Below are 22,568 nucleotides of genomic sequence, written 5' to 3' on the forward strand. Positions count from 1 at the left end.
ATTTAGGAGACACTTATCCAGTAGTGTGTGTAACTCTCACAGTAGTGAGTTCATACAGTTTCATACTTTTATTTTGTACTGGTCCCCCGTGGGAATCAAACCCACAACCCTGGCATTGCAAGCACCATGCTCTACCAACTGAGCCACACAGGACCTTTTCATTTCAGTAGGTGGCCCTTTTAAAAGACAGACAGGCAATTGCCTTTGATTGAATTTAATTTGAGACTTTAAAAATGTTTCCTTTGAAATGGAATCCTGTATATCAACACATTGATTGTTACAGGCCGTTGATGCTGAAATGTTTGTGTGATCTCTCTCCATCATTTTTTATTTGTATTTTTATTTCACCTTTATTTAACCAGGTAGGCAAGTTGAGAACAAGTTCTCATTTACAATTGCGACCTGGCCAAGATAAAGCAAAGGAGTTCGACAGATACAACAGCACAGAGTTACACATGGAGTAAAACAAACATACAGTCAATAATACAGTATAAACAAGTCGATATACGATGTAAGCAAATGAGGTGAGATAATATATATATATAATATAATAATATAATATATGCCATTTAGCAGACGCTTTTATCCAAAGCGACTTACAGTCATGTGTGCATACATTCTACATATGGGTGGTCCCGGGGGATCGAACCCACTACCCTGGCGTTACAAGCGCCATGCTCTACCAACTGAGCTACAGGGAGGTAAAGGCAAAAAAAGGCCATGGTGGCGAAGTAAATACAATATAGCAAGTAAAACACTGGAATGGTAGATTTGCAGTGGAAGAATGTGCAAAGTAGAAATAAAAATAATGGGGTGCAAAGGAGCAAAATAAATAAATAAATTAAATACAGTAGGGAAAGAGGTTGTTGTTTGGGCTAAATTATAGGTGGGCTATGTAGAGGTGCAGTAATCTGTGAGCTGCTCTGACAGTTGGTGCTTAAAGCTAGTGAGGGAGATAAGTGTTTGACACTTATCTAATAATGACACACATCATGATGCCACAAGTATTCTCAGTGCATGTAGATCTTATTCAGCCTATGGTCTTAAAGTAGTTTGTTTTTAGCATTAGCATTGTGACTGTTAGCATTGTGACTGTTAAAAGTTCTGATGAAAGGGCTTTGTTCTAGCATCCATCCACATCTCCATCCCATCCTGCCCTTGTCTCGTCTATTTTCAGGAGGCTTGGGGCCCTCTTGTCGTAGTCATGGCCCGTATCCACAGAGCGTCTCAGAGTAGAAAATTGGTTGTGCTGAGAATAGAGCCATTTTACTTCTACTCTTATGGGTCAAAATAAAAGCGTTGCATGGAGCCTCTTTAATCATAAGAGTCACACCAAGTCGACAGATATTTAGGACAATGGTTCCCAAATTGTTTATACTTTTTTAAAGGGAACTCAGTCTGGCTTTAAACTTACTCTTGAAAGTTGTAGTAGTAGAACAAGGTGCAATTTCGAAATTGGGTAGTGCGTAATCAATTCCTTTTGTCATGTTAGTCATTGCAAACCTTAGAGAGCTGTTTATTACTTGTCAGAAATGTCCGGATCAACTAGCCCATGTCAGCTAATGTTTTTATTTTTATTTTTTAAGCCCATAGATATTATTGTCATTTTTAAGTCACTCAAATAGCACATGAATACACAGTAGACATTAGAGGTCGACCGATTATGATTTTTCAATGCCGATACGATACCGATTATTTGAGGACACACAAAAAAAGGCTGATACCGATTAATCGGCCAGTTTTTTTAACATGTATTTGTAATAATGACAATTACAACAATACTGAATGAACACTTATTTTAACTTAATATAATACATCAATCAAATCATTTTAGCCTCAAATAAATGAAACATGTTCAATTTGGTTTAAAGAATGCAAAAACAAAGTGTTGGAGAAGTAAAAGTGCAATATCTGCCATGTAAGAAAGCTAATGTTTAAGTTCCTTGCTCAGAACATGAGAACATATGAAAGCTGGTGGTTCCTTTTAATATGAGTCTTCAATATTCCCAGTTAAGAAGTTTTAGGTTGTAGTTATTATAGGAATTATAGGACTATTTCTCTCTATACCATTTGTACTTCATATACCTTTGACTATTGGATGTTCTTATAGGCACTTTAGTATTGCCAGTGTAACAGTATAACTTCCGTCCCTCTCGCTCCTACCTGGGCTCGAACCAGGAACATAACGACAACAGCCACTCTCGAAGCAGCGTTACCCATGCAGAGCAAGGGGAACAACTACTCCAAGTCTCACAGTGAGTGACGTTTGAAATTCTATTAGCTCGCACCCCGCTAACTAGCTAGCCATTTCACATCACATCGTTACACCAGCCTAATCTCGGGAGTTGATAGGCTTCAAGTCATAAACAGCAGACCTGCTGACAAAACGCACGAAAGTGCTGTTTGAATGAGCCTGTTGGTGCCTACCACCACTCAGTCAGACTGCTCTATCAAATCATAGACTTAATTATAACATAATAACACAGAGAAATGCGAGCCTTAGGTCATTAATATGGTCGAATCCGGAAACTATCATCTCGAAAACAAGACGGTTATTCTTTCAGTGAAATACGGAACTGTTCCGTATTTCATCTAACGGGTGGCCTCCATCAGTCTAAATATTCCTGTTACATTGCACAACCTTCAATGTTATGTCATAATTACGTAAAATTCTGGCAAATTAGTTTGCAATGAGCGAGTCGGCCCAAACTGTTGCATATACCTTGACTCTGCGTGCAATGAACGCAAGAGAAGTGACAATTTCACCTAGTTAATATTTTCTGCTAACCTGAATTTCTTTTAGCTAAATATGCAGGTTTAAAAATACATACTTCTGTGTATTGATTTTAAGAAAGGCATTGGTGTTTATGGTTAGGTACACGTTGGAGCAACGACAGTCCCTTTTCACGAATACGCACTGCATCGATTATATGCAACGCAGGACACGCTAGATAAACTAGTAATATCATCAACCATGTGTAGTTATAACTAGTGATTATGATTGATTAAGTTTAATGCTAACTAGCAACTTACCTTGGCTTCTTACTGCATTCACGTAACAGGCGGGCTCCTCATGAGGCAGGTGGTTAGAGCATTGGACAAGTTAACTGTAAGGTTGCAAGATTGAATACCTGAACTGACAAGGTAAAATCTGTCGTTCTGCCTCTGAACAAGGCAGTTAACCCACTGCTCCTAGGACGTCATTGAAAATAAGAATGTGTTCTTTACCGACTTGCCTCGTTAAATAAAGATTGAATAAAGGTGTAAATTTAAAAAAAAAAAAATCGGCGTCCAAAATTACAGATTTCCGATTGTTATGAAAACTTGAAATCAGCCCTAATTAATCGGCCATTCCGATTAATCGATCGACCTCTAGTAGACATGGCAAAATGTTTAGCATTGCAAGAAAATTTGCTATAAAACTGCACAATATTCTTTACACCCCATGACAAAATGTATAGAATTGCATGAAATAAGCTTTTTCTCCAACAACAAGTGGGGTGTGAACAGTTTTTTTATGAACAGTGCCCATAGCAATTGACGTGGTACGGAAACGCTCGATGTTCCCCAATGCTGGAGGGGGGGCCTGAGTGAAAGTTTAGGAACCCCTAATTTAGGACACCTGAGCTGTCTTAAAACCAGTTAAGAGTTACCCGCAGGTGTCTTTATTACAGTTTTTCTCAATTGCTAAAACACAATTTCTGAAACCTTGCTCCATTTCCTGAAATATGAAGTGCTTTGAAAGGCTGGTCATGGCTCACATCAACTGCCCTTTCATACTTGGACAAAAGGAACACTGACGTGAGAATGGTGTTCATTGACTACATCTCAGCATTCAACACCATAGTGAGCTCAAAGCTCATCACTAAGCTAAGGACCTAGGGACTAAACACCTCCCTCGCAAACTGGATCCTGGACTTCCTGATGGGCCACCCCCAGGTGGTAAGGGTAGGCAACAACACATCTGCCATGCTGATCCTCAACACTGGGGCCCCTCAGGGGTGCATGCTTAGTCCCCTGCTGAATCCTTTTTCACCCATGACTGCATGGCCAGGCATGACTCCAACACCATCATTAAGTTTGCCGACGACACAACGGTGATAGGCCTGATCACCAACAACGATGAGAGAGCCCATAGTGAAAAGGTCAGAGACTTGGAAATGTGGTGCCAGGACAACAGCCTCTCCCTCAACATGACCAAGACAAAGTAGATGATTGTGGACTACAGGAAAAGGAGGGCTGAGCACGTCCCCATCTGTAGCCTAATAAACTGCATGTTTTCCTGATGAGTCATAGTGGGAGGACTACACAACATGTCATAGCGTAACTCCAAATTAATCTGGAGCCTAATAAACTGCATGGTTTTTCGAGTCATAGGAGGAGGACCACACAGCGTGACTCCAAGTTTACTTCGGTTTGATAGTTATTATATAAATATTTGCGCATAAAGGCGTTTCAACCACCATTTCTCACATAATTAATTTTACAGACACAAAAAGATCCCACCATGTCGAACAAACAAATAGTCTGTAGTCATTTATAAAATTGTACCAGCATTTCATGTTTTCCATCAGGCCAGTGCCGTTACTTTTTTAAATGTATCAGGTAATTAATCCACATGACATGGCTGGATGGTAACGTGGTTAGTGATGTTCTTTTCTATACAGAATATCATACAAAGTGATTGCCTGAAGTTATTCTGAACTGCCCAATACCCGTCTGATGCATTACAGTCACTTCAAACCATACTATCTTCAGATTTAAATACTGATTTTAAATAGACAGTCATCGCCAAATTAAAAAAGTAAACGTTGGCCGTTGGAACACAAACCTTATCTTATTGGTTCTCCCCTCAGCAGCTGGAGACTCAGTAGCCATCTTGGCCAGGTGGGGAGCAGAACATTGACTGAATGACTACTGCTTTTGCCAGTATAATCATAGTGAATTAGAGGGGACAGTGATTAACATGCAGGGATAAAGTGTGTGCAGACAGGCAGACAGAGAATGCTGTCTGGTTTAAGCAGTTCATGTCGGTGGTGTTTTGTGGACGTTGTTGGGTCTAATTTACAGTGCCTTCGGAAAGTATTCAGACCCCCTGACTTATTCCACATTTTGTTACGTTACAGCCACTTTATAAAATGTATTCAATTGTTGTTTCCCCCCCTCATCAATCTACACACAATAACCCAATGACAAATGGTTTTTATTTGGATTTCATGTAATGGACATACACAAAATAGTCCAAATTGGTGAAGTGAAGTAAAAAAATAAACTTGTTAAAAAAAAAAATGACGGAAAAGTGGTGTGTGCCTATGTATTCACTCCCTTTGCTATGAAACCCCGAAATAAGATCTGGTGCAACCAATTACCTTCAGAAGTCACAATTCGTTAAATAAAGTCCACCTGTATGCAATTTGGGCATGCATTTCATCCGGATGTGAAAATACTGCCCTCTGTCACCAATAAGCCATAAGACTGCTGAACAGCTGATCAAATGGCTAACCTACGTTTTTTTATGCTGCTGCTACTCGCTGTTTATCATCTGTGCATAGTCACTTTACCTCTACCTACATGTACAGTACCAGTCAAAAGTTTGGACACACCTACTAATTTCAGGGTTTTTCTTTATTTTTACTATTTTCTACATTCTACAGGACACCAATAATAAGAGGAGACTTGCTTGGAACAAGAAACACAGGCAATGGATGGGTGGAAATCTGCCCTTTGGTCTGATGAGTCTAAACATGAGATTTTTGGTTCCAACTGCCTTACCTTTGTGAGACGCAGAGTAGGTGAATGAATGATCTCTGCATGTGTGGTTCCCACCGTGAAGCATGGAGGAGGAGGAGGTGTGATGATGTGGGGGTGCTTTGCTGGTGACACTGTCTGTGATTTATTGAGAATTCAAGGCACACTTAACCAGCATGGCTACCACAGCATTCTGTAGCAATAAGCCGTCCCATCTGGTTTGTGCTTAGTGGGACCATCATTTGTTTTTCAACAGGACAATGACCCAACACATGACCCAACACACCTCCAGGCTGTATAAGGGCTATTTGACCAAGGGGAGTGTTGGAGTGCTGCATCAGATGACCTGGCCTCCACAATCACCTGACCTCAACCCAATTGATATGGTTTGGATGAGTTGGACGGCAGAGTGAAGGAAAAGCATCCAGCAAGTGTTCAGCATATGTGGGAACTCCTTCAAGACTGTTGGAAAAGCATTCCTCATGAAGCTGGTTGAGCGAATGCCAACAGTGTGCAAAGCTGTCATCGAGGCAAAGGGTGGCAACTTTGAAGAATCTAAAATCTCAAATATACTTTTTTGGTTACTACATGATTCCATATGTATGTGTTATTTCATAGTTTTGATATCTCACTATTATTCTACAATGTAGAAAATAGTAAAAATAAACAAAAACCCTTTTAATTAGATGTGTCCAAACTTTGGACTGTTACAGCACATATTACCTCAATTACCTTGACTAACCTGTACCCCTGGACATTGACTTGGTATTGGTACTTGTTATGTAGCCTCGTTATTGTTATTTTATGTTGGTCTTGAAAAAATAAAATAATAATTGTCAATATTTTTCTTAAAACTGCATTGTTGATTAAGGGCTTATAAGTAAGCATTTCACGGTAAGGTCTAATTGTTTTATTCGGCGCATGTGACAAATAAAATTTGATTTGATATAAGGAGAGGGGTTAACACAATTTGACCCTTTCCATAAAACTAGATTGAGTGGACTGGTTCAGAAATCTGTTATAGTGCTCTATTTAACAAAGACATGAATTCAGTGTCACTATGTTGATAGTGTTAGAAATAGAGGAAGTTGTTACTATGGTGATACATTGAGTGTTTGGAGAGAATCCTGCAGCGATGTTCTTGCAGATGGAGACAATATGTGACTGAAAAGAAGTCAATCTTTCGACTGCTGTTTATATAGTTGTTACTGTATATCAGCCGGTGTCAGTAAGAAACCCTTGCTAAGGCCTGGCTGTTGCATCTACAGCTGCAGCTGCTTCTCTTCCTGGGGTACAGCAAAATTAAGGCAGTTAGACCATTTTTTAAAAACATTACAATACATTCACAACAGATTTCCCAACACATTATTGTGTGCCCTCAGGCCCCTACTCTACTACCACATATCTATAGCATAAATCCATGTGTACGTGTATGTATAGTGTGTATGTTATCATGTGTGTATGTTATCATGCTTGCATGAGACTTGATGTGAAATGGAGTTCCATGGCTCTATTTAATATTGTGCGTCTCCCATAGTCTGTTCTGGACTGTGAAGAGACCTCTTGTGGGGTATGCATGGGTGTCTGAGCTGAGTGCCAGTAGTTTAATCAGACCCCTGGTGGCATGTCTTGTGGGGTATACATGGGTGTCTGAGCTGAGTACCAGTAGTTTAAACAGACCCCTGGTGGCATGTCTTGTGGGGTATGCATGGGTGTCTGAGCTGAGTACCAGTAGTTTAAACAGACCCCTGGTGGCATGTCTTGTGGGGTATACATGGGTGTCTCAGCTGAGTACCAGTAGTTTAAACAGACCCCTGGTGGCATGTCTTGTGGGGTATACATGGGTGTCTGAGCTGAGTACCAGTAGTTTAAACAGACCCCTGGTGGCATGTCTTGTGGGGTATACATGGGTGTCTGAGCTGAGTACCAGTAGTTTAAACAGACCCCTGGTGGCATGTCTTGTGGGGTATACATGGGTGTCTGAGCTGAGTACCAGTAGTTTAAACAGACCCCTGGTGGCATGTCTTGTGGGGTATACATGGGTGTCTGAGCTGAGTGCCAGTAGTTTAAACAGACCCCTGGTGGCATGTCTTGTGGGGTATACATGGGTGCCTGAGCTGAGTGCCAGTAGTTTAAACTGACAGCTCGGTGCATTCAACATGTCAATACCTCTCACAAAACAAGTAGTGATGAAGTCAATCTCTCGTCCACTTTGAGCCAGGAGAGATGGACATGCATACTACGAATGTTAGCTCTCTGTGTACATCAACCAATCTGAAACTAACTGCAACTCTTTGTTAAGTGTTTCAGTGATTCCAGTCGCTGTAGTAGCTGACGTGTCTAGTGTTGAGTCATCCGCATACATAGCTACACTGGCTTTACCATTTAAAAACAAAAAGTTTACTAAGGGTTGGTAACAGGCTGATTGCTTGGCTATTTAAGCAAGTAAAGGGGTGTTACTATTCTTTCTAGTAGGCTTAAAATGATGATATGGCTAATAGGTGTGGAAAAATGGTCCACTATTATCCTCAGTAATTTTCCATCCAAGTTGTCAGACACCAGTGGCTCATTATTCTTGATAGACAACAATCCTTTTTTCACCTCTTCCATGCTCACTTTAAGGAATTCAAAATTACAATGGTTGTCTTTCATAATTTGGTCTGATATACTTGGATGTGTAGTGTCAGCTTTTTTTTGCTGGCATGTCATGCCTGAGTTTGCTAATCTTGCCAATGAAAACATCTTTAAAGTAGTTGGCAATATCAGTAGGTTTTATACATTATATTAGGCCCAGCTTTTGGTACTTTGGTTTTCCTAGTTATGGCTACTATATTGTGATCTCTACGTCCAATTAATTTGGATACTGTTTTAACTTACTTTTCTGAAGCATTATTAAAGATGTGGTCGATACATGTTGATGATTTAATTCCTGTGATGTTTGTAACTACCCTGGTAGGTTGACTGATAAACCTAAACCAGGTTTCAGGCACTGGTTACAGTTTGAAGCTTTCTCTTGATTGGGCAGCCTGATGAAAGCCAGTCAATATTTAAATCACTCAGAAAATATACATCTCTGTTGATATCACATACATTATCCAGATTCTGACTGCACTTGGTGGTCTACAGCAGCTCCCCACCAGAATGGTCTTTAGGTGAGGCAGATGAACCTGTAGCCATATTACTTCAACAGCATTTAACATTAGATCATCTCTAAGCTTTACAGGAATGTGGTCCTGAATATAATACAAACAGATCACACCCCCACGCGTGTGCGCACACACAAAAACAACGGACACACAGATATACCTCGTGGGGGGTAGTTCAGACTCCCACATCTTTATTTATACTCTAGAATGGATCAGTGTTCAGGCACACAGGGAGGTGACTTGCAGCTGTTTGTAAAATTGTATTTCTAGTGATGTAATCCCAGCGCGGCAGAGAATCCCAGGAATTCAGCCATCTCTGTGTGTGTGTGTGTGTGTGTGTGTGTGTCTGTGTGTGTGTGTGTGTGTGTCCACAATAGGCTAGGCAGGCCTGGTAAAGGCTGGTGGAGCCTGGGGAGGACAGGAGAGCATGCAGATCACACCCTGGGATTATGGGGCCACCTCACAGCTAGTTATTGGGAGTGTGGAGTGTGGCTAGCTACATACCTTTTACTTAGCCACCAGACGCAACATTCACACCCTATCAGGTGCAGGCTCCACAAAGGTAAGGTTACGTTACAGCGTTGTCAGGATTTGGCCAGGGTTGTTCCGGTTTTTGGTCACTAGATGCCCCCATTGTGCTTTTTGACCTTTTGTTTTCCCTTGATCCCCATTATTATTTGCACCTGTGCCTCGTTTCCCCTGATTGTATTTAAACCCTTTGTTTTACTCAGTTCTTGGCTCTTAGCACCCAGCCCTAGTATTCTGTGAACTATTGTTGATCCAGGTGGACTCTCTTGTGGAATTCTGTTTTTTGTTCTTGTTTATTTATTTTTGAGTATCTTTTGAGGCTTTTTATGCTTTACCTACCTACCACCTTGTGGATTTACCTTTTTTGTCTTGGAGGATTACCTTTGTTCTTGTGGAATTCCTTTTGAGGTTGTGGAGTTACATGTTTTCCTGAAGGACTTCTCTTTTTACTTCATTAAATACACCGTCTCAAGTACTGCTGTGTCTGCCTCATCTTCTGGGTTCTGCCGACTATTCGTGGCTCAGTTGGTTAAGTGACTGTTTCTCACTCCGGAGACCGGGTTCGTAACCAGGTCCTGACAAGCGTAAATACTGATGGTACCGAATACAAACATTTTGAGAAATATTTTGTTGTTGCAAATATAGCATGTACAAAGACTTCAAAATATTTATCAGGATTGCTTGCACAAGTCTTGTAGGGTAAGATCAATTTGCTGTCACCTACTGCCATTTTGCATAAACTTTTTCCAAAGTGTTGCAACAACTTTTTTATAATAAATGATTTAACAAATAAGGACAAGAGTCACTGTGAATTAGAAATGACTGACTCGTCTGATGCCCAACCCACTGCCCCCTGTGGCACCTGCACCCACTGGGCAGAGGAGAGGGGGCAACACTCAGTCATGGGGTGCAGCTGACCCATGGCTGGGCAGAGAGAGGGGGCTGTGGGGTTAATTCAGAGAGGAGGGTGAAGTCAAATCCAAAAATAGCCCCCCTAGTGTTGTGAGAGGGCAGGGAGCCCAAACACCAAACAGTACCTTCTACATAAGATTCAAGCTCTAATACTGTCAGAGAGAGATACAGCACTGGACTGTACTGGTTGATACTGTCGGAGCAACTGAACACAGCTAGACTGTACTGGTTTGCTTTGAATGAACTTTGTGACTGGTAAGGCTGGCCAGAACTGTTGGATTTAGACAGTATGTGAAGGAATTGTAAATTAATGGGTTGTATTAGCACATGTTCTTTGAACAAGACTTGTTTTGTAAAGAGACCTCTGGACAATGTTTGAGCTGGAATCGATCTTCTTGACAATGGTTACTGTTATCTCAATTGCAGTGGACTTTATACTAGTGAACAAAACTGTGTGTGCTTTCGTCATCAAAGCCAGTCGTGAGCATGCTGCACAGTGACAGTAGGACAGTACTTTACCTTTGAGCAGCAGCAGTGAAATGTCATGAGTCTCTTTTAAGTAGCTTCAATAATTCAACACTTTTTAAAATGCTAACCAGAGCCCGAGGGTATTCACCTTGAAGGGTTGTCTTTAATGCTTCATGTGTTGCCTGTATCTTATGAAGAAATCTGCTGTGTATTTTAAGGTTACATACATATATATATGCATTTTTTAGCAATGTGTGGTTAGATAATAGGACATGTTGCATAGCTAATAACACTGCAATATGATAGTTACACCTTATATGTCCTATTGGCAGGTTAGCTGTCAGAAATGAATGGCTTCAATAGACCACTGCTGTATCACACAGTGCAGTATGTTGTGTTAGCTGGAGGTGGACTGCTGCTGAAGGACCTAAACAGCAAATACATTTAATGATCCTTCTCTGATCTTTTTACATATGTCAAATCAAATTGTATTTGTCACATGCGCTGAATACAACCTTACAGTGAAATGCTTACTTACAAGCCCTTATCCAACAATGCAGTTTTAAGAGAATATCCCCACAAATAGTAAGAGATAAGAATAACAAGTAATTAAAGAGCAGCAGTAAATAACAATAGCGAGGCTATATACAGGGGGTGCTGGTACAGAGTCAATGTGTGGGGGCACCAGTTAGTCGTGGTAATGAAGGTAATATGTACATGTAGGGTTATTAAAGTGACTATGCTTAGATAATAACAGAGCGTAGCAGCAGTATAGAAGGGGGGGGGGCAATGCAAATAGTCTAGGAAGCTATTTCCCCCATGATACAGTACTGTAGTCTGTTTATTTTAGAGTTGAGTGGATCCCAGACCATGGTTATCGGTGCAGTGGCTATGTGTTTGACCTACATTGAGAGATTCCATGTTATTTAGAGATCAGGACGCACCAAAACTAGAATACTGTTGGCACAACCAGAGCCATGTTCTGTTGTTAGACCAGTTGTTATGGAGACGATGCATGTTCACATCAGTTTTTTCCCGATCTATATGAAGCCTAACTTACTGTGTTATTATAATGTCCTGAAAACCTTGATGCACTCTCATGTAAACAACTCTCAGTTTGTCTGAGGAGACAGTCTTTCCTGAGAGGGTCTGATGTTGGTTAGGAGGGCATCTGTCAGTGTTGGGTAGGAGGAAGTCTGTCAGTGTTGGGTAGGAGGAAGTCTGTCAGTGTTGGGTAGGAGGAAGTCTGTCAGTGTTGGGTCGGAGGAAGTCTGTCAGTATTGGGTAGGAGGAAGTCTGTCAGTGTTGGGTAGGAGGAAGTCTGTCAGTGTTGGGTAGGAGGAAGTCTGTCAGTGTTGGGTAGGAGGAAATCTGCCAGTGTTGGGTAGGAGGAAGTCTGTCAGTGTTGGGTAGGAGGAAGTCTGTCAGTGTTGGGTGGAGGGTATCTGTCAGTGTTGGGTAGGAGGAAGTCTGTCAGTGTTGGGTAGGAGGAAGTCTGTCAGTGTTGGGTAGGAGGAAGTCTGTCAGTGTTGGGTAGGAGGAAGTCTGTCAGTGTTGGGTAGGAGGAAGTCTGTCAGTGTTGGGTGGAGGGTATCTGTCAGTGTTGGGTAGGAGGAAGTCTGTCAGTGTTGGGTAGGAGGAAGTCTGTCAGTGTTGGGTAGGAGGAAGTCTGTCAGTGTTGGGAGGAGGGTATCTGTCATAGTGAGCCGGCAGCTGATCCCAACACTGTCTCCAAGTCTGACCCAGGACTGGGGGAGGGGAGAAAGGTCCCAACTCCCAAGTTTCCCCAAATCTCACCCCAGGACTGGCAGATGGGGTAAAGGTCAACCATAGCCTGACTAAACATATGCTGTCAAACATGTGCTGTTGTAATTTCAGAGGCTCTGGGGTAAAGTTGGCCCTAGGTACTAATCTAGCATCAGCTTCCTCTCCCCAAATCCTAACCTTAACTGTTAATGGGGAATCTAAATGTGTACCCAAGACAAGCGTCTAGGGACAACTTCACCGTAGTCCTTTAAACTAGAGGAAGGAGGAAGAAGAGGTGGAGATGAGAGAGGAGATGAGATGACTCAGGTTTTTTAAACAGTGGAGCTGATGATGAGGAGGTTTTAAAACCGACTGAGGAGCCCAACTGTCTCTGTCGGGTTTTTTCGGGTGGTCCTAGTCTCTTAATATTAAAAGGCCCTGTCCGTCCCAGCCTGTATTAGTCCTCAGCACCATGGTGACAGGGTGGGAGTCAGGCAGGCTTAGACAGACATTCTTATCCTGTTACTGAGATAGACCAACCAACCAGTCTGTCTGCAGTATTAACCTGGGTGTCACTGTACTGACATACTGTCAGAATGCTCCATATGTGCTGGGTTTCCCCTTTGTTTTATATCAAATATCATTCATCGTTATTTATTTATTTATTTCACCTTTATTTAACCAGGTAGGCAAGTTGAGAACAAGTTCTCATTTACAATTGTGACCTGGTCAAGATAAAGCAAAACAGTTTGACACATATAACAACACAGAGTTACTCATGGAGTAAAACAAACATACAGTCAATAATACAGTAGAAAAATGAGTCGATATACAATGTGAGCAAATGAGGTGAGAGAAGGGAGGTAAAGGCAAAAAAGGCCATGGAGGCAAAGTAAATACAATATAGCAAGTAAAACACTGGAATGGTAGATTTGCAGTGGAAGAATGTGCAAAGTAGAGATATAAGTAATGGGGTGCAAAGGAGCAAAATAAATACAGTAGGGGTTGAGGTAGTTGTTTGGGCTACATTATAGATGGGCTATGTACAGGTGCAGAAATTGGTGAGCTGCTTTGACAGCTGGTGCTTAAAGCTAGTGAAGGAGATAAGTGTCTCCAGTTTCGGAGATTTTTGTAGTTCGTTCCAGTCATTGGCAGCAGAGAACTGGAAGGAAAGGCGGCCAAATTAAGAATTGACATTGGGGGTGACCAGAGAGATATACCTGCTGGAGCGCGTGCTACAGGTGGGTGCTGCTATGGTGACCAGTGAGCTGAGATAAGGGGGGACTTTACCTAGCAGGGTCTTGTAGATGACCTGGAGCCAGTGGGTTTGGCGATGAGTATGAAGCGAGGGCCAGCCAACGAGAGTGTACAGGTCGCAGTGGTGGGTAGTATATGGGGCTTTGGTGACAAAAGAGATGGCACTGTGATAGAATGCATCCAATTTATTGAGTAGGTTATTGGAGGCTATTTTGTAAATGACATCGCCGAAGTCGAGGATCGGTAGGATGGTAAGTTTTACGAGGGTATGTTTGGCAGCATGAGTAAAGGATGCTTTGTTGTGAAATAGGAAGCCAATTCTAGATTGAACTTTGAATTGGAGATGTTTGGTGTGAGTCTGGAAGGAGAGTTTACAGTCTAACCAGACACCTAGGTATTTGTAGTTGTCCACATATTCTAAGTCAGAACCGTCCAGAGTAGTGATGTTGGACGGACGGGCAGGTGCAGGCAGCGATCGGTTGAAGAGCATGCATTTAGTTTTACTTGAATTTAAGAGCAATTAGAGGCCAGGAAAGGAGAGTTGTATGGCATTGAAGCTCGTCTGGAGGGTTGTTAACACAGTGTCCAAAGAAGGGCCAGAAGTATATAGAATGGTGTCGTCTGCGTAGAGGTGGATCAGAGACTCACCAGCAGAAAGAGCGACATCATTGAGGTATACAGAGAAGAGAGTCGGTCCAAGAATTGAACCCTGTGGCACCCCCATAGAGACTGCCAGAGGCCCGGACAACAGGCCCTCCGATTTGACACACTGAACTCTATCAGAGAAGTAGTTGGTGAACCAGGCGAGGCAATCATTTTAGAAACCAAGGCTATCGGGTCTGCCGATGAGGATGTGGTGATTGAAAGAGTCGAAAGCCTTAGCCAAGTCAATGAATACGGCTGCAAAGTATTGTTTCTTATCGATGGTGGTTAAGATATCGTTTAGGAACTTGAGCGTGGCTGAGTTGCACCCATGACCAGCTCTGAAACCAGATTGCATAGCGGAGAAGGTATGGTGGGATTCGAAATGGTCAGTAATCTGTTTGTTGACTTGGCTTTCGAAGACCTTAGAAAGGAAGGGTAGGATAGATATAGGTCTGTAGCAGTTTGGGTCAAGAGTGTCCCCTCCTTTGAAGAGGGGGATGACCGCAGCTGCTTTCCAATCTGGAATAGGAATCTCAGACGACACGAAAGAGAGGTTGAACAGGCTAGTAATAGGGGTTGCAACAATTTAGGCAGATAATTTTAGAAAGAAATGGTCCAGATTTTGCAGCTCTTTCAGAACATCAGCTGACTGGATTTGGGAGAAGGAGAAATGGGGAAAGCTTGGGGGGTACAGTGCTGTTGACCAGGGTAGGGGTAGCCAGATGGAAAGCATGGCCAGCCATAGAAAAATGCTTATTGAAATTCTCAATAGTGGATTTAGTGGTGACAGTGTTTCCTATCGTCAGTGCAGTGGGCAGCTGGGAGGAAGTGTTCTTATTCTCCATGGACTTTACAGTGTCCCAAAACTTTTTTGAGTTAGTGTTGCAGGAAGAACATTTCTGCTTGAAAAAGCTAGCCTTGGCTTTTCTAACTGCCTGTGTATAATGGTTTTTAGCTTCCCTGAACAGCTGCATATCACCTGGGCTGTTCGATGCTAATGCAGAACGCCATAGGATGTTTTTTTGTTGGTTAAGGGCAGTCAGATCTGGAGAGAACCAATGGCTATATCTGTTCCTGGTTCTACATTTCTTGAATTGGGCATGCTTATTTAAGATGGTGAGGAAGGCTTTTTTTTAAATAACCAGGCATCCTCTACTGACGGGATGAGCTCAATATCCTTCCAGGAAACCCAGGCCAGGTCGATTAGAAAGGCCTGCTCGCTGAAGTGTTTCAGGGAGCAATTGACAGTGATGAATGGAGGTCATTTGACCGCTGACCCATTACGGATGCAGGCAATGAGGCAGTGATCGCTGAGATCTTGGTTGAAAACAGCAGAGTTGTATTTAGAGGGCAAGTTGGTTAGGATGATATCTATGAGTGTGCCCGTGTTTACGGCTTTGGGGTGGTACCTGGTAGGTTCATTGATCATTTGTGTGAGATTGAAGGCATCAAGTTTAGATTGTAGGATGGCTGGGGTGTTAGGCATGTTCCAGTTTAGGTCGCCTAGCAGCACGAGCTCTGAAGATAGATGGGGGGCAATCAGTTCACATATGGTGTCCAGAGCACAGCTGGGGGCAGAGGGTGGTCTATAGCAGGCGGCAACAGTGAGAGACTTGTTTTTAGAGAGGTGGATTTTTAGTTCAAATTGTTTGGGTACAGACCTGTATAGTAGGACAGAACTCTGCAGGCTACCTTTGCAGTAGATTGCCGTTCTATCTTGTCTGAAAATGTTGTAGTAAAGGATGGAGATTTCAGAATTTTTGGTGGTCTTCCTAAGCCAGGATTCAGACATGGCTTGAACATCCGGGTTGGCAGAGTGTGCTAAAGCAGTGAATAAAACACACTTAGGGAGGAGGCTTCTAATGTTAACATGCATGAAACCAAGGCTATTACGGTTACAGAAGTCATCAAAAGAGAGCGCCTGGGGAATAGGAGTGGAGCTAGGCACTGCAGGGTCTGGATTCACCTCTACATCACCAGAGGAACAGAGAAGGAGTAGGATAAGGTATTGAGTGATGATGAGAGAGATATTGTCTCTAGAAACATAATTGATACCAGGTGATGTCATCGGATGTGTGGGTGGTGGAACTGAAAGGTTGGATAAGGTATAATGAGCAGGGCTAGAGGCTCTACAGTGAATTAAGTCAATAAACACTAACCAGAACAGCAGTGGACAAGGCATATTGACATTAAGGAGAGGCATGCTTAGCCGAGTGATCGTAAGGGTCCAGTGATTAGTGAGGTTTGTTGGGATCACAGTGATTCAGACAGCTAGCCGGGCCATCGGTAGCAAGCTAGCATAGGATAGAGGTCTGTTTTTAGCCAACTCGTGTGTTTCCGTCGGTAGATTAGTGGGGTTCCATGTGGTAGAGGGGCTAAATCCAATTGGCAAAATAGATATAGTTATAGTGACCCAAGAACATTTTTCCGATAGACCTACTCAGATAGCAGCCGATAAGACAGCTAACGATTAGCGGGCCACCGGTGAGCGTTCAGGTAACATCGTGACAGATGGGCCAGTTGGATAACTCACTCGGGCAGATAACGTCGGTTGTCCAGTCGTGAAGGCCCGGCGGGGCTCCGCATCTGCAGTAAAACGGGTCCGGATAGGTGATCAGACAAGGAGTGGCTGATGGAACTCTTCAGCTGGCTAGCTCCGGAATAATTTATGTTTACTCCGGGATCGTCGTAAGCCAATAGTCACACGGATAGCAGCTAGCTAGCTGCAAGATCCAGGTGTAAATGTCCAGAGCTTGCGGTTGAAATCCGGGGATATGGAGAGAAAAATAGGTCCGGTATGTTCTGGTCTGACTCGTGTTGTACAAAACTGGTGATAGCTTTTCGAGCTAAAGGATAGTTGATGACCACAAACCGTGGTTAGCTGAATACTAACGTTAGCCAGTAAACTGGCTAGCTTCTAGCTTCTGGCTAGCTTCTGGCTAGCTTCTGCTGTGGATTTCAGATTTGAGGTAAATAATATATTTTTTTAAATTGGTGAGTCGGATTGCAGGAGAGTGTTTTGAAGTTGAGTTTAGCTGTAATAGTTTAGCTGTAATTGAGTTAGCCTATAATAAGTAAATGGGGCAGATTTGATGACTGAGATATGAACTGAGTAAGGAACCCATGTTTTGTTGTTGTTTTAGTGTCCAAACCCCAAGTGTGTAAGTGGAATGCCGAGGACTGTTCAGTGTGATTACACAGGCAGCCTATAGCTACTTTGTCTGAAACGTGTATGTTGGTATGATCAGCTCGTATAAAAATGATAGATACAAACTTGAAACCACTGATCTTGAAATTTTACCCCATGGGATGAAACTCATTGACAGCAGTTGTGAGTAGCCTGATTGTCCATTCAATATTGTCCATTTCACTTTGACCTGTCCTGTTTTTTAGGATATGTTTGTTAACATGTCAGTGCATTTTAATGATAAATGTTTTGCTCCCCTGGCTGTGATAAAGTGGGGACTTTTTATCACAGGGCGACAGGGTTGGGGGTAACAGGTTACATTATAAAAAAACGTTATCTGTAATCCGTTACGTTACCAGCAAAAATATTGCAATCGGATTACAGATACTTTTGAAAAAATAGATTACTTTGAGGATTACTTTTAATTCAGAAAGGATGTTCGCAAAAAAAAGCTTTGACACTTCTCTGTTTTCTCAATGACATTCAATACCGCATTGAGAAAAGGCGCAAGTTTAAGTTTGTTCCACCTGAGTGAGTCTGACCACAAGTCAGAGACCAGTATGATGACACACCAGATGTGTTTGATGGATCGTGAGAAAAGAGCAGGAATAGGTTTTTGTAGGCTACAGTCCAAGCTATGTCTTCCAATGGTGCGACTGCTGTCGGCATCCATAGATGAATCAACTTGAATAAACGGTAAGGACGACAGCAGTGGTATACTGTAGTCTACGGGGTTACGGAAGTCACTTATTGTTCTACAGTTGAAGTCGGAAGTTTACATACACTAAGGTTGGAGTCATTAAAACTAGTTTTTAAACCACTCCACAAATTTCTTGTTAACAAACTATAGTTTTGGCAAGTTGGTTAGGACATCTACTTTGTGAATGACAAGTAATTTTTCAAACAATTGTTTACAAACAGATTATTTAATTTATAATTCACTGTATCACAATACCAGTGGGTCAGAAGTTTACATGCACTAAGTTGACTGTGCCTTTGAACAGCTTGGAACATTCCCGAAAATGATGTCATGGCTTCAGAAGCTTCTGATAGGCTAATTTACATAATTTGAGTTATTTGGAGGTGTACCTATGGATGTATTTCGATGCCTACCATTCTCAGTGCCTCTTTGCTTGATATCATGGGAAAATCAAAATAAATCAGCCAAGACCTCAGAAAAAAATTGTAGACCTCCACAAATCCTTTTCATCCTTGGGAGCAATTTCCAAATGCCTGAAGGTACCGGCTGTGGTGGTCACAAAATGTTGTCAGCCGGTGATTGTCAAGCAAATAACCGTCGTTCTCACTGTATTTGACCGTTAATGAACATAAACAGATTTAGCATCTCCTGGCCTCTACACAGCCTACAAGCCACTGATGCTGACCTTTGGAACATCTACATTTTAAAAAGTCTAATAAATCCATGTAATATGGCCTACAACTTCACAATAAATCCATACTTTATTTTAGACATGTCTAAAGAAGCATGATATGGATAAATTGTCCATTTCTGAAGAACATAGCCAGAGTTGTCCTTGATCTGGCTATGACAAATGGCTTTGGGCTACACTAGTTAATTTAGCCAAATATTTTTTTCAATATTTTGTTTTTAACCTTTATTTAACTTGGCAAGTCAGTTAATTAAGAACACATTTTTATTTTCAATGACAGCCTAGGAACAGTGGGTTAACTGCCTTGTTCAGGGGCAGAATTTGTACCTTGTCAGCTTGAGGATTTGAACTTGCAACCTTTCAGTTACTAGTCCAACGCTCTAACCACTAGGCTACCCTGCCGCCCCATGGCACTATTTTATAGTATGAAGAATACAATTGAAAAAAGCTGAGTAAAATAGAAAGGTTATTTTCCCCAAACAATTTGAGGGAGTGCGCACATGCGGCTATTCTGTGTTGAACGGTTAACAAAGCAATAGTTATTCCTATATGCTTCATTTAGAGTTATTAAAGTGACTTAAGTTGTTCTACAAACGTTCCGCTATATGTTTAGATTTTTAATACATAAGGATGCATGATGCGACTCTAATAATGATTTGAAAAAAGTCACTTGAAAGGCATGACCTCTGCTTAGTTTTTTTGTGCAGGCTGTAAATACTTCATCAGTCACAAATTCACAATTTGACAAGCACTTCATGTCTAGAATTTTACGACGGGCATCCCCTTTGTGTGGCCGCAATGCACCCTAAAAAGTCCAGGCCTTTTGTGGCCAGTGGCAGTTATGCACTTCTCCCATCACATGATTGGATTGAGTCTTTCTCACAGGCTACAAGTGAAGACAGACACATCGCGGATGGGTTAATGTGCTTAATTTTATATTTGGCCACTTGAGTTGTGATACAAACCTTAATTAAACAAATAGGCATGAGGCTACTTGAGGTGTATGACTATGATTAGAAAAAGTCGCAAAAAAAAGGAATTGTTTCTTATGCTGGGCTTCACTCACAAGTGATAATATATAATTCACAAGTGATAGGCTAATATTGTCACCCATCAGACTATTCTTGATTTAATCTTGTCTTTACATATACTAAATAATATGTGTGTGAAATTTGTTTTGATTTAGAATTGACCATTATCATGCACTTTTATCGAAACAGGGGCAGTGGGAAAAAAATACATGTTATCTATGCACTTAAGTAGCAAATGGAGGAGCTTTTCCTGTGGTTTATTTTCATGCCAGCCAGGTAGACTATACTCCTGTTGTAAATATAAGCAATGTGCTTAATATTAGGAAAGTTGAGAAATAAATATAGTAGGCCTAGCCTATAGAAAGCTGATCCTCCTCTTTTTAGTAGAGGCCATCACTATGTTTTCTCGTGCAAATGTGTATAGCCTATTGAAATGTTGCACAACATGAGCTCATGAGCTCTCGTGAAGTGTTTGTTTAGATTTTAAAATTCATTTGCATTGATGTCAGAGTGATTAGAGGGACACTAGAGTGCTGAGTAACAGACAATTAGCAGGTTTAGTAGGCTACTAATGACCATCAGCAACATCCAAGCTTGGAGAAGCCTATTTATCGTGACTAAACAGTCACGTGGAATTTGACTTCCTTCATGACTCGTGACCGCCGGTAATACGGTGACCGCAACAGCCCAATGTGAGACTCACAATCATGTCTGTCTGTCTGCTCTCTTTTCAGTCTGTAGAGCGTCAAGATAACGTGTATGTTTATTTCAGAGTAGTTAAGCATGTAAAAATACATGTCCCATCTCTCCCGTGTGTGTGTATGTGTGTGTGTGTGTGTGTGTGTGTGTGTAGGACATTTGTGAGGACATCTCGGACCATGTGGAGCAGATCCATGCATTGCTGGAGACAGAGTTCTCCTTGAAGCTGCTGTCCTACTCTGTGAACATCATTGTGGATATCCGCAGTGTCCAGCTCCTGTGGCACCAGCTCCGTGTCTCTGTCCTGGTACTGAAGGAGAGGCTGCTGCAGGGCCTCCAGGACTCCAATGGAAACTACACCCGACAGACAGACATCCTGCAAGCCTTCTCCCAGGACCACCACCAGGTTAATAATTAACAGCATCCCTAACATGGCATGTGCTTTACACAACTCTCGCTATCCTACAATAAACATGAAAACTTTTCAGGTTTCAATGATTTATTGAATAGGCATAAGCACAAAAAACATGACAGTAGCATGACAGTAGCATATTAAACAATTGATTGAAATATGCATTTGTACAGTATGATATTCACTTTATTTAGGGAAATAAGAGTACATTTTACACTTGACGCTGTGACCCACTCTACCAAATATAGTTCTGAGTGGCTTGACACCAACACTATTACTCTACCAAATAACATCAGTTTTAGATGCACTATTGTTAAGTGTTAAGTGACTGTGGGAACTGGATGTCATCACAGGATGTCAGTGGAATGGAATACACCAATTTGTCATTCCATACTGGATAAGAGCGTCTGCTAAATGACTTAAATGTAATGTAAATTAGGCTGTCCATCCCTGTGGTCAGTGATGTGTCGTCCACCCACTTCCAGATCCCCTCAGTCTCTAAATCAGACAGACCAATCCAGACAAATACTCCTGCATTAATTCTGTTGATAAATCTCTGATCCTCTTCATTATTAACGATCACCAATGCAGTTTGAATGGAACATACCTTGTCATTCCATACCGATAGTGGGGTTGATCGTGGCTATTGAATTCCACACAATCCTGGTGGTAAAGATTCTCCATCCTTGTGGTCAGTGATGTGATCCTCCATAATCTTCCAATCCAGATCCCTCTGTAACTGGTCTCTAAATCTGTAACAGACCAATCCAGACAAATGGTCTTCCTGCATTAATTCGTTGATAAATCTCTGTAACTGGTCTTTCTCTCTCTGTAACTGGTCTTTCTCTCTGTAACTGGTCTTTTCTTTCTGTAACTGGTCTCTCTCTCTGTAACTGGTCTTTCTCTCTGTAACTGGTCTTTTCTCTCTGTAACTGGTCTTTCTCTCTCTGTAACTGGTCTTTCTCTTCTGTAACTGGTCTCTCTCTGTAACTGGTCTCTCTCTCTGTAACTTCTCTCTGTAACTGGTCTTTCTCTCTCTGTAACTGGTCTTTCTCTCTCTGTAACTGGTCTTTCTCTCTCTGTAACTGGTCTTTCTCTCTCTGTAACTGGTCTTTCTCTCTCTGTAACTGGTCTAGCTCTCTGTAACTGGTCTTTCTCTCTCTGTAACTGGTCTTTCTCTCTCTGTAACTGGTCTAGCTCTCTGTAACTGGTCTTTCTCTCTGTAACTGGTCTTTCTCTCTCTGTAACTGGTCTTTTTTCTCTGCTCTCTGTAACTGTCTCTCTGTAACTGGTCTTTCTCTCTGTAACTGGTCTTTCTCTCTCTGTAACTGGTCTTTCTCTCTCTGTAACTGGTCTTTCTCTCTCTGTAACTGGTCTTTTCTCTCTGTAACTGGTCTT

At 41.8% G+C, this 22,568-nt stretch overlaps 1 protein-coding gene and 1 non-coding gene across 2 annotated transcripts in view; one reads left to right on the top strand and one right to left on the bottom strand.

Moving 5' to 3' along the window:
- Nucleotides 1-22,568, top strand: part of akap6 (A kinase (PRKA) anchor protein 6) — a 313,910-nt gene that overhangs the window by 25,217 nt on the left and 266,125 nt on the right. Inside the window, exon 3 of the mRNA XM_046367705.1 lies at nucleotides 20,913-21,164. Coding sequence (XP_046223661.1) covers nucleotides 20,913-21,164 — 252 coding nt within the window. The remainder of the gene's footprint in view (nucleotides 1-20,912; nucleotides 21,165-22,568) is intronic.
- trnaa-ugc lies at nucleotides 80-155 on the bottom strand. Its single transcript has one exon. It is a non-coding gene; the product is annotated as a tRNA-Ala (tRNA).

Source organism: Oncorhynchus gorbuscha, linkage group LG10, assembly GCF_021184085.1.
Source record: "Oncorhynchus gorbuscha isolate QuinsamMale2020 ecotype Even-year linkage group LG10, OgorEven_v1.0, whole genome shotgun sequence".
Taxonomy (NCBI): domain Eukaryota; kingdom Metazoa; phylum Chordata; class Actinopteri; order Salmoniformes; family Salmonidae; genus Oncorhynchus; species Oncorhynchus gorbuscha.